Genomic DNA, 18,162 nt, shown 5'->3' with positions numbered 1-18,162 from the left:
ATTCAAAACAGTATCTGTGCTAACAGTTATTACTTTTACATTATGCTAGATCTGATTTAAAGTAATTTAAAAGCAAGCAGACAGGTACTATTTTAAAAATTAGTCAAAAGAATTTAAAGCATCCAAAAAATAAATGTAACCCAGGACTCTATCTAATACAAATAGTAGTTTAACTGGACAAGGACTGAAACTCCTGTGTTAAAAAGTTACATATTTCAAGATATAAAAAGAGCATTATAGTTTTTGCAGAAGCTAATGCAGTCATCAAATACTAAAACACAAGGCATGAGTTTCCCTTGTCACATCACTTGGGAAAGTGACGTTGAAGAAGGATTTGCTTCTGGTAAGAGGCTCTTTACCAGTAGCTTGTTTTATTCAGTCATTTGTCTCCTGAGTTAAGAAAAAGATATGAAAAACATTTTGTTTCTCACCTTGTCTATACTGAGCACAAACACTGGAAAGGTCCACTTGATTGCTGATTTTCTGATATTCCTTTAAGGATTCTCTTAACATTCTTTCCTTTTCAATCTTATTTTGAACTTGTCGGGAACGCTGGAGGAGTTCATTTGCCTAGAATCAGAGATGACAGGAACTTAAAAAGATGTAAAATCAAGCATATAGATGATGTTATCAACATAAGTCTTGGTCTGTGTCTCCGTTTACATCTGGTTTATTACCATAAAAAATAAAAACTCTACAAACTTACTTCTTCTTAATTTTAGGCAGAAAAATTTTTGACCAAAAAATCCTAGCTATTTTTAATTCCTTTCACAAATATTTTAAGCAAGATAGCTTTGACTGGTAAACCTCTTGCCTAGTCAATACATTATTGGTCAGCAGGCAGTCCATGTGATACTGATTTTTTTAATTATCTTCAACCTGTAAGAAAGATCAATAAAAATTGCCCAATTGACTCTAACTTATTATAGATTTAAAGTTTTAGTAATTTTTAATTTCTAAGGAGAAACATATTTAACCATTAAAAAAATATGGTCTAGAAATACTATCAAGATTGTTTATGAAAAACTTAAACATACAAGGATTTTAAGAAATGATGTATTCCAACTCCTCTCATCATACAGATGCGGACTCTGGAGGCCATGAGAGGTTAGGAGACCTACCCAAGAGACGTTATATGTTAAGTAAAAGATGGTTTCTGATTCCAGTTTATTGTGCTTTTTATACCATGAAACCCCCTTTACGAAACACTGAAATAGCTGATAAAGCATCATACCTTAGAACAAATTGCATCATCAGTGCTATACAGAAGTGGGCAGATATCCTGTAAGTGTAAACTAATGCCATCAACAGCAGCATTATCTCTGATGTAGCAGTTGATAAGAGAAGCAATTAATGCCCCGGTCAGTTCCTTGTCCCTGATTACCAGATCTTTAAAGGTGGTGATTTTCAGCTGCTCTTGAAATTCCTAGGAGTATAAGAAAAAGTCCTTTTTACTACCAAAAATATAGGAATATCCTATTTCTACCTGGAACACAATTTCTTTAACAATTTAAAATAACCAAAAAATTAATAGACTCTATAATTCAAAAAGAAAATATGCTAAACTATATAGACTAGCACATTTTTGCAAACTTTCATAGAATCATAGAAAATTGTTAAAGAACCCACTGTATGACCAGTCTAAAGCTCTCAATTTACAAATGAGAAAGGTAAAATGTAGGCAGATCCAAAATTAGAGCCAGGTCTCCTGATTTTAGTCACAAGCAGAAAGAATAATCACTTAGCTACATTAAAAAATCTTGGGCTTACAGGGCGCCTGGGTGGCTCAGTTGGTTAAGCATCCGACTCTTGATTTCAGCTCAGGTCCTACAAATGGACCTTGAGAGCTCGTTTGGAGGTTCTAGCAGAGACACACAGCTACTCGTATACTCTTGACCGAAGAATGGTCTGCCTCTATCAGGGAAGGTCATCCTCTTTCAGTACAAAGCTTTGGAAGGGATGCACATGGAGTGGTGAGGGAGAAAGGGACACCTGCCTAGCCAGTCAGATCAGCCGAGTCAACCCTGGTGATCAATGGGTGTGACAGATTCACATCACACCTTTCCTTACAAATACATAGTAAACTATACAGGAGTGAAATGACACGGTGTCTAGGACCATCTTTAAAGTAATTTCATAAAGAAAAAGAGAATAGATTAATAAAAGTTGATAAAATCTTGAAAATGCTGAATATAAGCATATATGGGGATTATAATATAGTATTTACTCTATTTTTGTATACGTTTAGAAATGTTCACAATAATAGGTAGGAATACATTCCCCTCAGTGTCCTAACATTTAAATGAATGCAAATTGCCATTATACTTAAAAAGGATTCAAATGAGGACAGCAAAAGAAATATGACCCATTCATTTCTCACAATGGTAAACATCTTTCTTTAAAAGAAGAACGTTTAAGTCACTGGACTCTGTTTTTTTTTTTTTTTTAAGATTTTATTTGTTTACTTGACACAGAGAGAGAGAGAACAAGCAGGCAGAGAGGCAGGCAGAGGAGGAGGGAGAAGCAGGGAGCCCAATGCGGGACTCCATCCCAGGACCCTGGGACCACGACCTGAGCCGAAGGCAGCCGCTTAACCGGCTGAGCCACCCAGGCACCCAAGTCACTGGATTCTTTGAAATTACATGCAAAAATTTTGTGGATGTATCTGTATGCATTCTTTGAGGGTGGGAAGAAAGAGTTTTGATCAAATTCCCAAAGGGATCTGAAACCCAAATAATGGTTATAATCTACTGTTTAAAAAATATATTTTTGGTAAAGATTTCATTCATATACCACACGATAAAATTCTCACATATTGTAAAAACTTGTGGTTTTGACAAAGCAGATCCCTCAAGCTTTCACGCTTTAGTGCAATCTTCCATTAAGATTTCCATTAAGCAGATATTAACTTAATCATAACCTAAATGCTTCTCCCCAAAAGTCCCCTCCCAAACCCAAATATAAGATTAAAGCTTACTCAAAAGAAAACAAACTAAAGACAGCATTAACAGTATGATCTTAAGGGAAAAGAAATCCTACCTTCTGAAGTTCTCCTACAATGACAGTGAACTGATGTTCACAAAGAAGCTTCCATAAAGCCAGAGCCTGGTATGATTTTCGAACCAACTGCTGGATTGCCTGAAGTGAAACCTTTTCACTCAGTTGAGCCTCTAATGATAAAACACAACTAATGAAGTTTTATACAATGACATAGGTTGTTTTAAGTAAAACAACACTTTACTTTCAATAAGAACAACTATAGTTAAGGCTGAAATCCTTACTGGTCGCCTCCTTCCCCTCATCACAGCCAACCATGATCATGATTTGTTGAATTCATGCTTTTTATCCTGTCATTATGTGTATGTGCTTCTATGCGTCTGTGTGTACACATAAACAACAAAAACACTGCTATTTTTAAACATTTACACCACTGCTTTTTCCACCCAGCTGTATTTTCACAGGCTATCTATAAGTATAAATCTAATGTATTTAAATTACTGGATGTTCCATCCCGTAAGTATACCACAATTAGGTCCATTTTCCACTTTAAGGACATTTATTTTTTTTAAAGATTTTTTATTTATTTATTTGAGAGAGAATGAGAGATAGAGAGCACGAGAGGGAAGAGGGTCAGAGGGAGAAGCAGACTCCCTGCTGAGCAGGGAGCCCGATGTGGGACTCGATCCCGGGACTCCAGGATCATGACCTGAGCCGAAGGCAGTCGCTTAACCAACTGAGCCACCCAGGCACCCTCCACCTTAAGGACATTTATATTGTCTCCTATGCTTTGCTACTAAAACAATAATGCAATAAACATCCCTAAGAAAGGACTCCTGAAAAGCACCGTTAGTATTCTCTAGGACTATGTTCCTCAAACCCTGGATTAAGATAAATTGGTGAAAAACAAAACAAAACAGGCGAGTCATGAAATCAATTCAGTCAGTCATGACAGCTTTTTTTTTTTTTTCCTTGAAAAGGAAACAGAATTGGGGTGCCTGGCTAGCTCGGTTAGTAGACCATGCAACTCTTGGTCTCACGGTTTTAAGTTCAAGCCCCACACTGGGCATGGAGTCTACTTAAAAAAAAAAAAAAAAAAAAAGGAAATATTAAGAGTATAAAACAGGTAGTTATTTCCCACAATTTTGTTTCAGTTGTATATGTATGCTTTCAAACATCAGGGTCATAACGTAAAATGTATTTCTTACTATAAGGAAAAAAGTCCGATAAAGAGTGCTATATGATGGGGGCGCCTGGGTGACTCAGTTGTTGAGCGTCTGCCGTCAGCTCAGGTCATGATCTCAGGGTCCTGGGATTGAGCCCCGCATCGGGCTCTTGCTCAGGGGGAAGCCTGCTTCTCCCTCTCCCACACCCCCTGTTGTGTTCCCTCTCTTGCTTTCTCTGTCAAATAAATAAATAAAATCTTTAAAAAAAAGGGGGGGGGCTGAAAGTTATGGAAATACATGAGATCCATACAGTCCCACTTTTCTCAACCACACTGATGTTATTTTAATAAAAAATTTTGTGTTATCAAAAAACTAGATCTTATTGAGAGATGTCCACTGTTTTCTATTCAATCCACTGTTTCTACTCAATGAATAAAACTCTTTATTGGGGTCATGTACAGTCAACTGATCAGAAGGAATAACTTACCATGAAACTTCCTCTGCAGTTCCTGTTGCATCTGCTGGGTATTTCCATTTTCAGGACGCATGAATCCTATCAGCCTCTGCTGCACTTTGGCTGTTGTACTGAAACAAATTCCAGAATGCGTATTTGTGTTTTCAACTGCTTTACTGGGATAGAATTCATACACCATACAATTCAACCATTTAGAGTACACAATTCAGTTTCTCAAAATATAGTCACAGGGTTGTGCAACTATCACCACAATCTAATTTTAGAACATTTTCAATCACTCTCTATTAGCAGTCAATCCCCATCTCTCCCACCCCTACCCTAAGTAACTGCTGGTCTTTCTGTCTCTTTTAAGTTTGCCTATTCTGAATATCTCATATAAACGAGCTGGGATACATTGTTAATATTCTTTTCCTCTGCAGAATAGTGAAATAATCACTGGCGAATCGATGATTTAAAACTGAAGCATTTTAATCTTGTGGATGCTTAAAGTTTCAATTATTTGGTTATTGTGATGTCCGTTTTATTCAGAAAGGCTGAATAAATGGTTGCTTCTTTCTCTTTATCTGCCAAAATTAAAAGTAATGAATTGGTTTTTAGAATCCTTCAACGAGTATTTTGGTTTCAGGTTACACAGTAACATCCACCTTTTCCGTGTGCAGTTTTATGAGTTTTGACAGATGCATGGTGTCATGTAACTACCACCACAACCAAGATACAGAACGGTTCCATTACGCCCCAAAATTCTCTTGTGCTCTCTTCTATCCAAATCCTCTTCTACCTAAGCCTGGCCAGCACTGATCTCCTTTACCCCTATAGTTTTGTTTTGTTTTTTTTAAGATTTTATTTATTTAAAGAGTTTATTTATTTTTATTTGACACAGAGACAGAGACAGAGAGAGAGCATAAGCAGGGGGAGCGGCAGGCAGGCAGAGGGAGAGGGAGAAGCAGGTTTCCCGCCAAGCAGGGAGCCCCATGTGGGGCTTGATCCCAGGACCCTGGGATCATGACCTGAGCCGAAGGCAGCTGCTTAACCAACTGAGCCACCCAGGCGCCCAAGATTTTATTTATTTTTTGACAGAGAGAGAGAGAGAGAGAGAGAGAGAGACAGTGAGAGAGCAAACACAAGCAGGGGGAGTGGGAGAGGGAGAAGCAGGCTTCCCACCGAGCAGGGAGCCCAATGCGGGGCTCGATCCCAGGACCCTGGGATCATGACCTAAGCCAAAGGTGGACGCTTAACGAATGAGCCACCCAGGCGCCCTCTTTTTTTTAAGATTTTATTTATTTACTTGACAGAGAGAGAGAGAGAGAGTGAGTGAGCACAGGCAGGGGGAGTGGCAGATGGAGAGGAAGAAGCAGGCTCCCCTCTGAGCAGAGAGCCCGATGCGAAGCTTGATCCCAGGACCCTGGGACCACGACTCGAGCCCATGGCAGACACTTAACCGACTGAGCCACCCAGGCACTCCTACCCCTATAGTTTTGCCTTTTCCAGTATGTCATACAAATCGATTCTGTCTTCTTTTCTATAGCATAATACATTTGAGAGTCATCCACGTTGCTGCATATATCAGCCCTCTGGAGAATGTCAGTCTTGTTTGTTTCAGCAAGTAATCTATCTAGTGAAATCTGGTATTCACATTATAAGTGCTAATTGTCACGAAAAAGGGAAAATAAAAGAGCTCTCAGAATTAAAAATATAATGGCCAGGAAAAAATGTATCAGAGAAACTGAACAGATGCTATTTTTTTTTTTAAAGATTTTATTTATTTGACAGAGAGAGACACAGCGAGAGAGGGAACACAAGCAGGGGTAGTGGGAGAGGGAGAAGCAGGCTTCCCGCTGAGCAGGGAGCCTGATGCGGGGCTTGATCCCAGTATCCTGGGATCACAACCCGAGCTGAAGGCAGACACTTAATGACTGAGCCACCCAGGTGCCCCAGATGCTTTTTTTTTTTTTTTAAGATTTTATTTATTTATTTGAGAGGGAGAGAGAGAGAGCGCGAGCAAGCAAGAACACAAAAGCAAGGGAAAGGAGAAGCAGACTCCCTGCTGAGCAGGGGGCCCAAGGCAGGACTTGATCCCAGTATGCCAGGATCATGACCTGAGCCAAAGGCAGCCACTCAACCAGACTGAGCCACCCAGGTGCCCCTAACAGATGCTATTTAAAATATAATTGGGGCACATGGGTGGCACACTTGGTTAAGTGCCAGACTCTTGGTTTCAGCTCAGGCCATGATTTCAGGGTTGTGAGACTGAGCCCAGCATCAGTCTCCGTGCTCACTATGGAATCTGCTTAAGACTCTCCTGCTCCTTTTGCCTCCCCCAAAGTAAATAAATAAATCTTAAAAAAATAAATAAAAATTATATATATGTATATATATATATATATATATATATATAAAATGATTGGGAACAACAACTCTAGGAATTCTGTAATCTACAGAACCACCACCACAACAAAAGGAAGGAAGAAAGGAAATTATGGAAGAAAAGAGAAGAAACTGAGGCTAGATCCAGGAGAGTTAATAGGATTTTCCCAAGAAAAGGGAAATGATCAGATAGTACAATAAATAAAAAATAACAGAAGAAAATTCACCAAGGCTTAAGTCTAGTTCTAAATGCTCACTGAGAAAGTTTAGTTCTCAACACTCACTGAAAAAAAGACATATTGAAGACATGGTGAAATTGCTAAATTTTCAGTAATAAAGACAAAGAGCATAAAAAAAAAACTTCAAAGTTAACACAAGCCATTTACAGAGAAAAGAGAATCAGAAAGGCAATGTATTTTTCCTCTGCAATATTAAAGTTTAGGAAGAAAATGGAACAAAACTGTAAATGAAAATCTGAGAGAAAATGGCTATGACCTTACAATCCCATACCCATTAGGCAATAAAAAGGGGTGAAGTAGTTATTTATGCTGCAACATGGACCTCGAACATGAACCTCAAAATAATGCTAAGCAAAAAAAGCTAGATTCTAAAGACCATAAGTTATATGATTCCATTAGCATGAAATGTCAAGAATAGGCAAATCTATAGATAAGATAGATTAGTAAGTGTTTGAGGCTAAGGGGTGGAAATCACTGCAAATGGACAAAAGAACGGTCTTTGGGTTGAAGAAAATGTTCCAAAAATAGACTGTGATAATGGTTGCACAAGTCTATGTATTTACTAAAATTTGCAGAACCGAACATATAAAATAAGTGAAGCTTGTGGCATATAAATTACATCTTAAAAAGCTATTAACAAATACGCAGTGAGACTGTTGCAGGCGTGAAGGGTTGGTTGGAATTAGAAAATGTTAATAAAGGAAAAAGTATCTCTGCAAAATGCAGACATCTGACAAATTCCAATACTCACTTTACATGAAAATTCTTAAAACAGAAATGGATGAATACTTTCTTAGCATGATAAACTATATCTATGTAGGCATGATCTTTATTTATTTTTTAAAGATTTTACTTATTTATTTAACAGAGAGAGAGAGAGAGACAGCAAGAGAGGGAACACAAGCAGGGGGAGTGGGAGAGGGACAAGCAGGTTTTCTGCGGAGCAAGGAGCCCGATGCAGGGCTTGGTCCCAGGACCCTGGGATCATGACCTGAACCAAAGGCAGACGCTTAGCGACTGAGCTGTCCAGGTGCCCCGGCATGGTCTTTAATAGGGAAACACTACAAGTTTTCCCACTAAAGTCAGGAATAAGACCCGGATGCCCAGTGTACCTCCACTACTATTTAACACTGTGTTGGAGATATTAGCCTATACAGACAGGAGAAAGCAACTAGAGCTAGAAAGAAAAGGTAAAATTATCGCTATTTGCAGATGACAGGACTAGATATTTGAAAAAATCTAAAACACTCAATGAAAAAAACAGAAAAATTAGTAAAGTAGCAGGGTATAAAATTAACAGACAACTGCAGCTATAACTGTAAAATTCAATAAACTGCTAAGAAACTACCAACAGAAGAACATAATGTTAAAAAGAAAAAAAAAATACTTTACAACTAAAATTCCAGCTAATTTCCAAGGAGGATACTGGTGGAGGGGCAGGGGAAAAAGGAACAGTAATAGCTTCTGTCCAATTACTAATGCTGACAGAGATGTGTATTTTTCAGAATTTAAAACTAACTACTAGAGAAAGAAAATCATGTGTAAAACTTCTAAATCTGTGTTTGGGGTAGGGAGAGGTCTGATCAATCCAGTAAAATAAGGGGATGGGGAAGGAAAGAAAAACAAACAAAACACACAATAAAAAGCACAAATTCAGGATGGTGAAAATAAGATCAAACATTAAACTAATCCCAAACATGGGAAGAGGTTAACCTGTCTTATTAAAAGACAGACTCTCAAACTGGGTTAACAAAAGAAGGGAGAAATCAATTTATATGTTAAGATATACTTTATAGAGTGTTCCAAAGGCTCAAAATAAAGAAAATCGGTTTAACTTTCTTAGGAGACAACTGAACACTACATATCAACATTTTAAAAAGTCCTTACACCCAATAATTCTACTTCTTAAGAAATTCATCTGAAGATTACTGAACAAGTACACCAACATTTATAAAGAAGAGTAATCACTGTACCTTCTTTATAACATGAAAAAACAGAAACACTGCAATTATTAGTAGAGTTACACCATTAAATGTCTGCATATAAATAATGGGAAAATATGCAGCCAATATAAAAATTATTTATTCTTGGGCGCCTGGGTTGCTCAGTCGTTAAGCATCTGCCTTCGGCTCAGGTCATGATCCCAGAGTCCTGGGATCGAGCCCTGCATCGGGCTACCGGCTCAGTGGGAAGCCTGCTTCTCCCTCTTCTGCTCCCCCTGCTTGTGATCCTGCTCTCGCTGTGTCTATCAAATAAATAATAAAATCTTAAAAAAAAAAATTATTTATTCCACTGATTGGAATGTTGTAGAAAATAAAGTATATACAATGTTTCATAAAAGTGTGCCTATTTAGGTTCTATTTGCAGTTTATTTTTTAATTTATTATTATTTTTTTTTTTAAAGGAGAAGACCTAAGGTTAGAGTGGCAGGAGAAAGATACAATGTTGAACATGATGTCACAGAACAGTCTTTCTCTCCCACTGAGTGACAGCTGCCCCTGGCACGGTTCCAGGGCCAGGATGCAATCAAGGATTTTCTTTCAGCACCAGCTACCAAATCCTGGCCCCAATGTCAGGGGAGGACCTGTGAAGGTGCTATATTTACAGTTTTAAAGAAACACATGATTTATATATTTCATATAGTTTACACTGTTATACTATAGATCATAAATTTTCTGGGCAGTAAAGTGAAATCTTTACAAACAGCCCATATTATTTCTATAATAAAAAATTTTTTTATCCTAAACATACGCCCACACAAAAACCTTTATAGGTATGTTCACATCAGCATTTTTCATAGCAACCAAAAAGCTAACATAACCCAAATGAGCATCACCTGATGAACTGAAAAATGAAACAAAATACCGATACACGTTAAAACACGTGAACCTTGAAAATATGCTAAAAGAAGCCAGAAACAAAAGGCCACATTTCCAATTACATAAAAGATCCAGAATATGGCAGATCCACAGACACAGATAGATTAGTGGTTGCTAGGGACTGGAAAGGAAATGGGGAGTGCTATGGACTGAGTGTTTGTGTCCCACCATATTCCAATGTTGAAGTTCCAATTCCCAGAGTGATGGTATTAGGAGATTGGGCCTTTGGGACGTAATTAGGTTTAGATGGGGTGATGAGAGTAAAGCCCACACAATGCGATTAACCTTACAAGAAGAGACCAGAGAGACTGTCACCTAGTTTTCTCTCTGCCATGTTAGGACACAGAAAAGAAGCTGCTGCCTGTAAAGGACGAAGAGGGTCCTCACCAGAACTCAACCATACTGGCACCCTGATCTCAGGCTTCCAGCCTCCAGAACTGTGAGAAGTAAGTGTTTGTTGTTTAAGCCATTCTATGGTATTATTGTTACTGTGGTCTGAACAGGGAGTGACTGCGAATGGGTAAAGGGTTTCTTTTTGGCATGATGAAAATGTTCTGGAATTAGATAGTGGTGGTAATGGCATAACCTCATAAATATGCTAAAAACCACTGAACTAAATATTTAAAAGGATGAATTTTATAATGTGAATTATATCTCAGAGAGAAAAAGGAAAAAATAGGCAAATAAATCTTGTTTATTCTTACTTTGGATTTCCTAATGGTCCGCCTGCAAATTGGGAGTTTCTGTCTAGAAATTCTTGCAAACCTTTTAGTTCTTGTAGCACTGACTCCAACAGTTGGGAGGGAACACTACTTTCAATCTGTAAGAAAAAAAGTATTTTCAAAAGCTTTAAAACACTGAAAAAGTATATATGTAAAAAACATACTCTTTATAACTGAATGTCAAGTTTCAATAGACAGTAATTATTTATGCTTGGTGCAGAATAAAGGACTAGATAGCCACATCCCTCCTGTCCTGCTCTGGTTTGTTTTAGGTATAATTTACAGACAGTAAAATAAACAAATCTTAAGTGATTATCTTGATAGCTTTTTATGTTTTAATTCAGTCACCACCCAGACCACAATACAGAATATTTCCAACACCCAAAAAGTTCCCTAATGCTCCTTTCTAGAAGTCACTAGTCATTCCATCTCCCAGGAAACCACTTTTCTTATTTGTCACCATAGGTTAGCTTTGCCTCTTCTTGAACTTCATATAAATGGAATCATATACTATGTTAAATAAATATATTCTTCTTAGAAATGTGAACTTTAAAAGAGTATCAGAATTGAAAAAATATTTGGTATCTTTCAGATTGAAAAAGAAAGCTTAAAATAAATTGCACTCATATTTCACGTTAAAAAAATTTTACTACCTGAATTTATGAATTTTTGATAATACAAAGTTTTACAGGATTTATTTATTTTTTTTTTTAAGATTTTATTTATTGGGGCACATGGGTGGTTCAGTTGGTTAAACGACTGCCTTCGGCTCAGGTCCTGATCCCAGGGTCCTGGGATCGAGCTCCACGTCAGGCTCCCTGCTCAGCGGGGAGCCTGCTTCTCCCTCTCCCTCTGCCTGCCACTCTGCCTACTTGTGCTCACTCTCTATCTCTCTGTCAAATAAATAAAATCTTAAAAAAAAACTATATTTAATTTATTTGAGAGAGAGAGACAAGCAGGGGGGAGAGGGAGAAGCAGGCTCCCTGCCCTGGGATCATGACCTGAGCCAAAGGCAGACCTTAACCGACTGAGCCACCCAGTCGTCCCTACAGGATCTATTCTTAAAGTACTCTAGAAAGTATACTTATGCATGGAAATTAGTACTGGGTTCATGGAATTCGGGAGCATATAAGCAAAATATTAAATAGTAGCTTTGAGTAAATATTAAGGATTAGGACTTATTCTGTTTAGGACTTATTCTGTTTAACCCTCACAACAGGTTATTATTTTTTTAAAGATTTTATTTATTTATTTGACAATGAGAGAGAGCACAAGCAGGGGGAGCGGCAGGCGGAGGGAGAGGGAGAAGCAGGCTCCCTGCTCAGCAGGGAGCCTGACACGGGATTCGATCCCAGGACCCCAGGATCATGACCTGAGCCGAAGGCAGTTGCCCAACCAACTGAGCCACCCCGGCACCCCTCACAACAGGTTATTATTCTCACCTTATAGTGAGGTATCAGACTGAAATATTAAGAAAATGACTCATCATTTATATAAGTGACAGAGCTGGGACTGGACTTCACCCAGGGCAAGGAGTTCATTGGACACGTACACAAACATGTCCATAAAAGAATAATCAGCATCTTGTTTTTAACACCAAGAAATGTGAAACAATCTATTTATACAATTAATACCATAAATTGGTTACATACAGCAATGGAATACATTATACAACACACTTACTGCAGTGATTTCTCTGTTGCCACTCTTGAATACTCTCTCCACAACTAAACTCGCATCCCAAATATTTCTGAAATAAAAAAATGTTTTAATAATTATGCTGTATAAACAAAAACAATTATAATATGTAGTAAATTCCTTTCTGTGTGTTTATCAAAATACAGCAATGATTTAACACTTCACAAAGTTATCCAAAAGAATGGAAAACAAGAAAATTTCTAAACCTGATATACCTAAGTTATTTCACATAATGAAATACTGCTGAGAAAAAATCAAGACTCTGGGCAATGAATTGTAAACAAAGTTTATAATGCAAAAACAAATTTATAAAGGAGTATTGCACTGCTTCACATTTTAAGCAAATGATTCAAATGAAAGCATCCATCTCAAATCTAAGACAAATATATAGCAGACAGGATAATTAACTGGATGATATGGTAGACTAATTGCAAAAATGGCTGTAATTCTTTGTCCTTCCTTATAGTTATCCTTTACAATATGACTTTGATGTGTCTCTCATAATGAGTTTATTTCCCATGTTTGAATGGATTCAATTTTTTTTTTTTAAGATTTTATTTATTTATTTGACAGAGAGAGACATAGCAAGAGGGGGAACACAAGCAGGGCGAGTGGGAGAGGGAGAAGCAGGCTTCCCTCTGAGCAGAGAGCCCGACGCGGGGCTTGATCCCAGGACCTTGGGATCATGACCTGAGCCGAAGGGAGACACTTAACGACTGAGCCACCCAGGTACCCACCCACTGCGTTTTTAAAAGATTTTATTTGAATGGATTCTATTTTTTAATCTGGGTTGGCCTGGAGATGTTTCCCTGGCCCAATGAATGGGGTTAAAATGATGGTAAGCCAACTCTAAACCTAGGCATCGAGAAGCTTTGCAAATTTCTACCCTGTCTCATGGGACCTTGCCATCACCAAGGGAATAACCCCTGGCTTCTGCCGGAGGATGAGAGACCATGTGAAAAACAGAAACCCAATTGTCCCAGCAGAGACCATTCTAGACCTGCATACAAACATGACCCTAAACATGTGAGACTCCAGCCAAGATTGACAGGGCTCTCTTCAATCCCACAGCTGAATGAGTACAAACGAGTTAGTCTAGCTAAGACCAGAACCGCCTAGCTGACTTGCAGATACAGGTCACTGAGTTAATGGGGTGGTCTGTAACACCATATGTTAATATGTATGTGTATACATATATATAAAACACAACAAATATAGATGGTTAGATGATTAAAAAAAGCTAAATAGAAAACAATTTTATTAATGAACAAGTGAGCTAAATAAAACTGTAAGTTAAATTTAACAGGAATAAAAAATATTCAACTACACAAGATAGGAAAAGGTGAGCAATAGTTGGTTATTCCATGCAAAACTTACCCCATGATTCGAGAAAAGTAAATGCAAATACCATTGTGTTTTCCAGAGTACACAATCTCTGGTGCAGCCATACAACTCATACTTGCGGCCTGAGTTGCTGGGTTTCCTGAAACACACACTGGAGTTGACATGGCAGGAGGAGGTACACCTTGTACACAACATAAGAAAGACAAATCTTTAAATTTAACCTTAAACATTCAGCATCCTCAATAACCAAAGCCTGTGTATGTAGGCCCAAAGGTAAGAATATTTATAAAAATACTGGAATAAATAGGTATTGAATTTGGTTTTCCCTGGTAAGAAGAGACTCAGATTGGATAGATGCTCCCAGGTAGGCTTTCTAAGTGTCGGCATGCAGGATAAAAGCCAAGAAAGCTTGCAATCACTCCTTCTTAATGCTGGGAGTCAAATAGAGCCAATTATACAGATTTCATGGCTGCATATTAAATCCTGGTACCCAGATAAGGAGCTTTCAGGTATACTACTAAAGGTGTTCCTACACAAAGGCATTCATGGCCAAATGTCAATACTTGCTTGGATGCAACTTCTATTCAACTACATTATTTTCAAGAGACATGGGGAGGTTAATATTTCTTTCACTAAGCATTAAGGATAACAGTGTTAGCTCTTCAAAAAGAATAGTAGCAGCAATATAAAACAAAGAAAAGAGGTACCTTGAGATGGTGTTCCCAAAAATGATGGATTTGGGTATGGATTACCACTAGGAATAGGAGAACCTAAAAAGGAAAGAAGACTATAAAGATTTATAAAATAACCTCCCACTCTTTTAAATCTGATTAAATTAGGAGAAGCTGTTTCTCAGCATGAGTGAGGAGTGGCACTATCCATGAAATATTTAAGATTTAGGGACTCTGCTCATTTCCCAGGAATTTTCTAATAATTCCCACTGAGGAAAACACTGAGGTGGGAATTTACTTGTTATTAAATCATTTACCTCCTTCCTTTTGGATAAATAACAAATGAGTTCTATAAATACCACTGGTTACATGTTATTTTGTTCTCTAACATGCATAAAGAACTCAATATTAATATATCCTTGCTTTTAAGAGTCAGACATCTATAGAACTGTATTCATCAATAAAACAGTAGCAAGTAAATAAAATATAATGAAAAGTTTTGTTCATTAAAATATGCTAAGCAGTTTCTAAAACTCAAACTATTAGAAATAGTCTCATTTCAGTATTTTGTACTCACTAGAGTAGACAGGAGACCCCAAGATGGGACCAACATTACTTGGAGCAGGGAGAGTGGTTGGAAATCTCATCTGTGCTTCACCACCGTACCTGTTTTTATGACAACAGAGGCTGAGCTTATTCAGTGAAATTATCCACCTTAAAAGCTGGAATTGTTCCAAGTCCTGCTAGCTCCTAAATAAATGCTTTAAACATTACAGACTTTAATGTATTGTGTTTACAGTGCTTATATCTATAAGCACAGATATAATACTTATTTAAAAAATGTTGACTTGAACCTCTACCAGAAAGAATTATAAGGGACTCTAGCAATTTCTAAGAAGGGTCAGCAATGCACAGAATTTACTTAAGAGTATATGGCACTGTAATTTTCATACCAGATTACAGTTAGACAGCACTTGAAAAATTGTTTTAAACAAATCACATTTCAAATTCTTTCCTATAGCTAAATATTTTCCAAATAAAAATATCGTTTTGATACCAAGTTTCCTTAAAGTGATTTAGAATTCCTCAATGCCAATGATACAAGTAAAGCAGAATCAATATAATGTTTTAGGAAGTAAAAAAGATATGGTAAGTGGAGTAGAAAGAAGTGTAGAAAAAAGACTAGACAGAAGAAGGAGAACAGAACCCAGAGCAAGGGTAACAAGTTATACATTGTGCTAATCTAGCTACATCTATTAGCATTATAATCTTTCCAGATTTCATCCTTTTGCAAAAAAATTTTACTATCTTGCCTATACAGTTCTTCAACTGTTTGGTAAGCCCTTAAACTATCACGTTGACCAATGCAATCATTAAAAAAGGTGGCCAAGAACAAAAGAAAACTGACACATACCTGAAGAAAGCCCGAGTGGCCCATGCAGATACTTCTCTATCACAGGCAGCAGTGGAACAAGCAAGGATAAGGCAGGTTGCACAAGCCTGGTCTTCCTGTTTAAAAAAAAAAAAGTTTCTTCCCTTATAGTAAACATAAACATCTAAAAAGAAGTTTTGGTTATTCTTGTATCCAGTGTTTCAATTTGTGCCTAGCACAGAGGAGGTGCTCAATATATATCTGCTAAGTGAATGAAATCAGTTGGTATGAAAAAGGAGAAAGTTTATCAGAGGCACTATCATTAAAGGGTTTTTTCTTTTTATCTAGACTCTATTTTAGTCTATAGTTTATTCCCTTTTCTTTCTCATGGTCTTTTTACCTTTTAGAGAATAACAACAACAATATAGCTATTTATTAAGTACCTGTCATGTGCCAGGTACTATTTTAAAAGGTTACCATATATTAACTCCCACATCATACACTATTATAATGCCTGTTTTACACGTGAAGAAACTGAAATTCACAGAACTAAAGTAATCTACCTGGTGGCAGAGCTGGTGATTTGAATCCAGTCTCTCTGTACTTAACTTTGATCTGATATTCTTGATCTTAACCTTTCTGAGTTTTACATTCTCAATTCTAGCAATGGCTTTGAAATATTAAGGGCATTATCACTATTGCCCCCAATTTTTTCATCAGGTCATTGGCAAAAAAATAAAAAAAAAAAATTAAAAAATTAAAAAAAAAAGGGAGCGCCTGAGTGGCTCAGTCGCTTAAGCGTCTGCCTTCGGCTCAGGTCATGATCCCAGGGTCCTGGGATCGAGCCCCACATTGGGCTCCCTGCTCAGTGGGAAGCCTGCTTCTCCCTCTGCCTGCCACTCTGTCTAGCTGTGCTCTCTCTCTCTCTGTCAAATAAATAAAAAAAAAGATTTGTCCACAAATATCCTGTGTTTTAATAAAAATGTATTTATCACATAACTTGAACAGGAGTTTCTTACTAGTATACTTTAATAAGAACTTATCAATAACAAATAAAAATCTGAGTTTACTGTATAAACTTTACTTATTAATACTGCTCCCAAATATTAGTGCACAGATAATGACCAATGTGAAAAAAGGAAGACTGCTAAGATTACCTATTAATTACAGTACTTTGATCCTAGCTTACATAAAATTCAGGTATTATTCTCATTGTTTTATTGTTTAAAATATATTTTTTATAAAGTACAAATAATTAATTACCTGATGTAATTTAAAGAATCTTTCAATCTCTTCTCCATCTCCACCCACATTACTCACAAGTAGATGTCTCAGTTGATCTACAGGTCTAAGTTTATGAAACATGAGACTTCCCTAAAAAGTTAAAAAAACAAAAACAAAAACAAAAAACCACAACCATAAATAATAGATTTATCAGGCATGGCTGGCATCAACTGACCCTGCTATTTTATTTAATAAAATCAATAAAACAAAAAAAACACTCCTTCAAGAATACAAAGTAAACTGGCCAAAAAGAACATCTATATTTCAACTCCCAACCTATACTAGATCTACATATGCCCAAAGAAAATTTAGTAAGAAAACAATGCTCTGAATGTCCACAATGGCCAAACTGTGGAAGGAGCCAAGATAGATACCCTTCAACAGATAAATGGATGAAGAAGATGTGGATCAAATATACAATGGAATATTACTCACGCATCAGAAAGGATGAATACCCACCATTTGCATCGACATAGATTGAATGGAGGGGATTATGCTAAGTGAAATAAGTCAAGCAGACAAAGACAATTATCATATGGTTTCACTCATATGTAGAACATAAGGAATAGCGTGGAGGACCACAGGAGAAGGGGAGGGAAAACTGAATGGAAAGAAATGAGAGAGGGAGACAAATCATGAGAGACTCTGGACTCTGGGAACCAAACTGAGGGTTACAGAAGGGAGGGGGATGTGGAGTGGGGTCACCAGGTTATGGGTATTAAGGAGGGCATATGTGGTGAGGAACACTGGGTGTTATACGCAAATAATGAATCATTGAACACTATATTAAAAACTAATGATGTATTATGTGTTGGCTAATTGAATATAAAAAAAAAGATATCACCTCAAAAAAACCAACCAAACGAACAAACAAAAACACTGCTCTGTAACACACAAAATATATTCAGAGGGCATGTGCTATTACCATGCATAAAACATAGGCTTATAAAA

General features: G+C 37.2%; 1 protein-coding gene and 1 non-coding gene across 2 annotated transcripts in view; both read right to left on the bottom strand.

Annotated features, from left to right (window-relative positions):
- The window catches only part of NUP155 (nucleoporin 155), a 63,096-nt gene that overhangs the window by 20,072 nt on the left and 24,862 nt on the right, over positions 1-18,162 (bottom strand). Inside the window, exons 14-24 of the mRNA XM_028098064.2 lie at positions 17,191-17,301; positions 15,970-16,064; positions 15,133-15,221; positions 14,592-14,654; positions 13,918-14,065; positions 12,526-12,592; positions 10,825-10,940; positions 4,651-4,748; positions 3,040-3,170; positions 1,235-1,426; positions 432-570 (exon numbers count right to left, since the gene is read on the bottom strand). Coding sequence (XP_027953865.2) covers positions 432-570; positions 1,235-1,426; positions 3,040-3,170; positions 4,651-4,748; positions 10,825-10,940; positions 12,526-12,592; positions 13,918-14,065; positions 14,592-14,654; positions 15,133-15,221; positions 15,970-16,064; positions 17,191-17,301 — 1,249 coding nt within the window. The remainder of the gene's footprint in view (positions 1-431; positions 571-1,234; positions 1,427-3,039; positions 3,171-4,650; positions 4,749-10,824; positions 10,941-12,525; positions 12,593-13,917; positions 14,066-14,591; positions 14,655-15,132; positions 15,222-15,969; positions 16,065-17,190; positions 17,302-18,162) is intronic.
- On the bottom strand, positions 9,713-9,840 carry LOC114204923 (small nucleolar RNA SNORA30/SNORA37 family). Its single transcript, XR_003608277.1, has one exon. It is a non-coding gene; the product is annotated as a small nucleolar RNA SNORA30/SNORA37 family (small nucleolar RNA).

This window comes from Eumetopias jubatus, unplaced genomic scaffold (assembly GCF_037043125.1).
Source record: "Eumetopias jubatus isolate StellerSeaLion01/CBP00866 unplaced genomic scaffold, mEumJub1_p1.0 scaffold_5, whole genome shotgun sequence".
NCBI lineage: Eukaryota > Metazoa > Chordata > Mammalia > Carnivora > Otariidae > Eumetopias > Eumetopias jubatus.
This window is presented reverse-complemented; position numbering and strand designations above follow the sequence as displayed.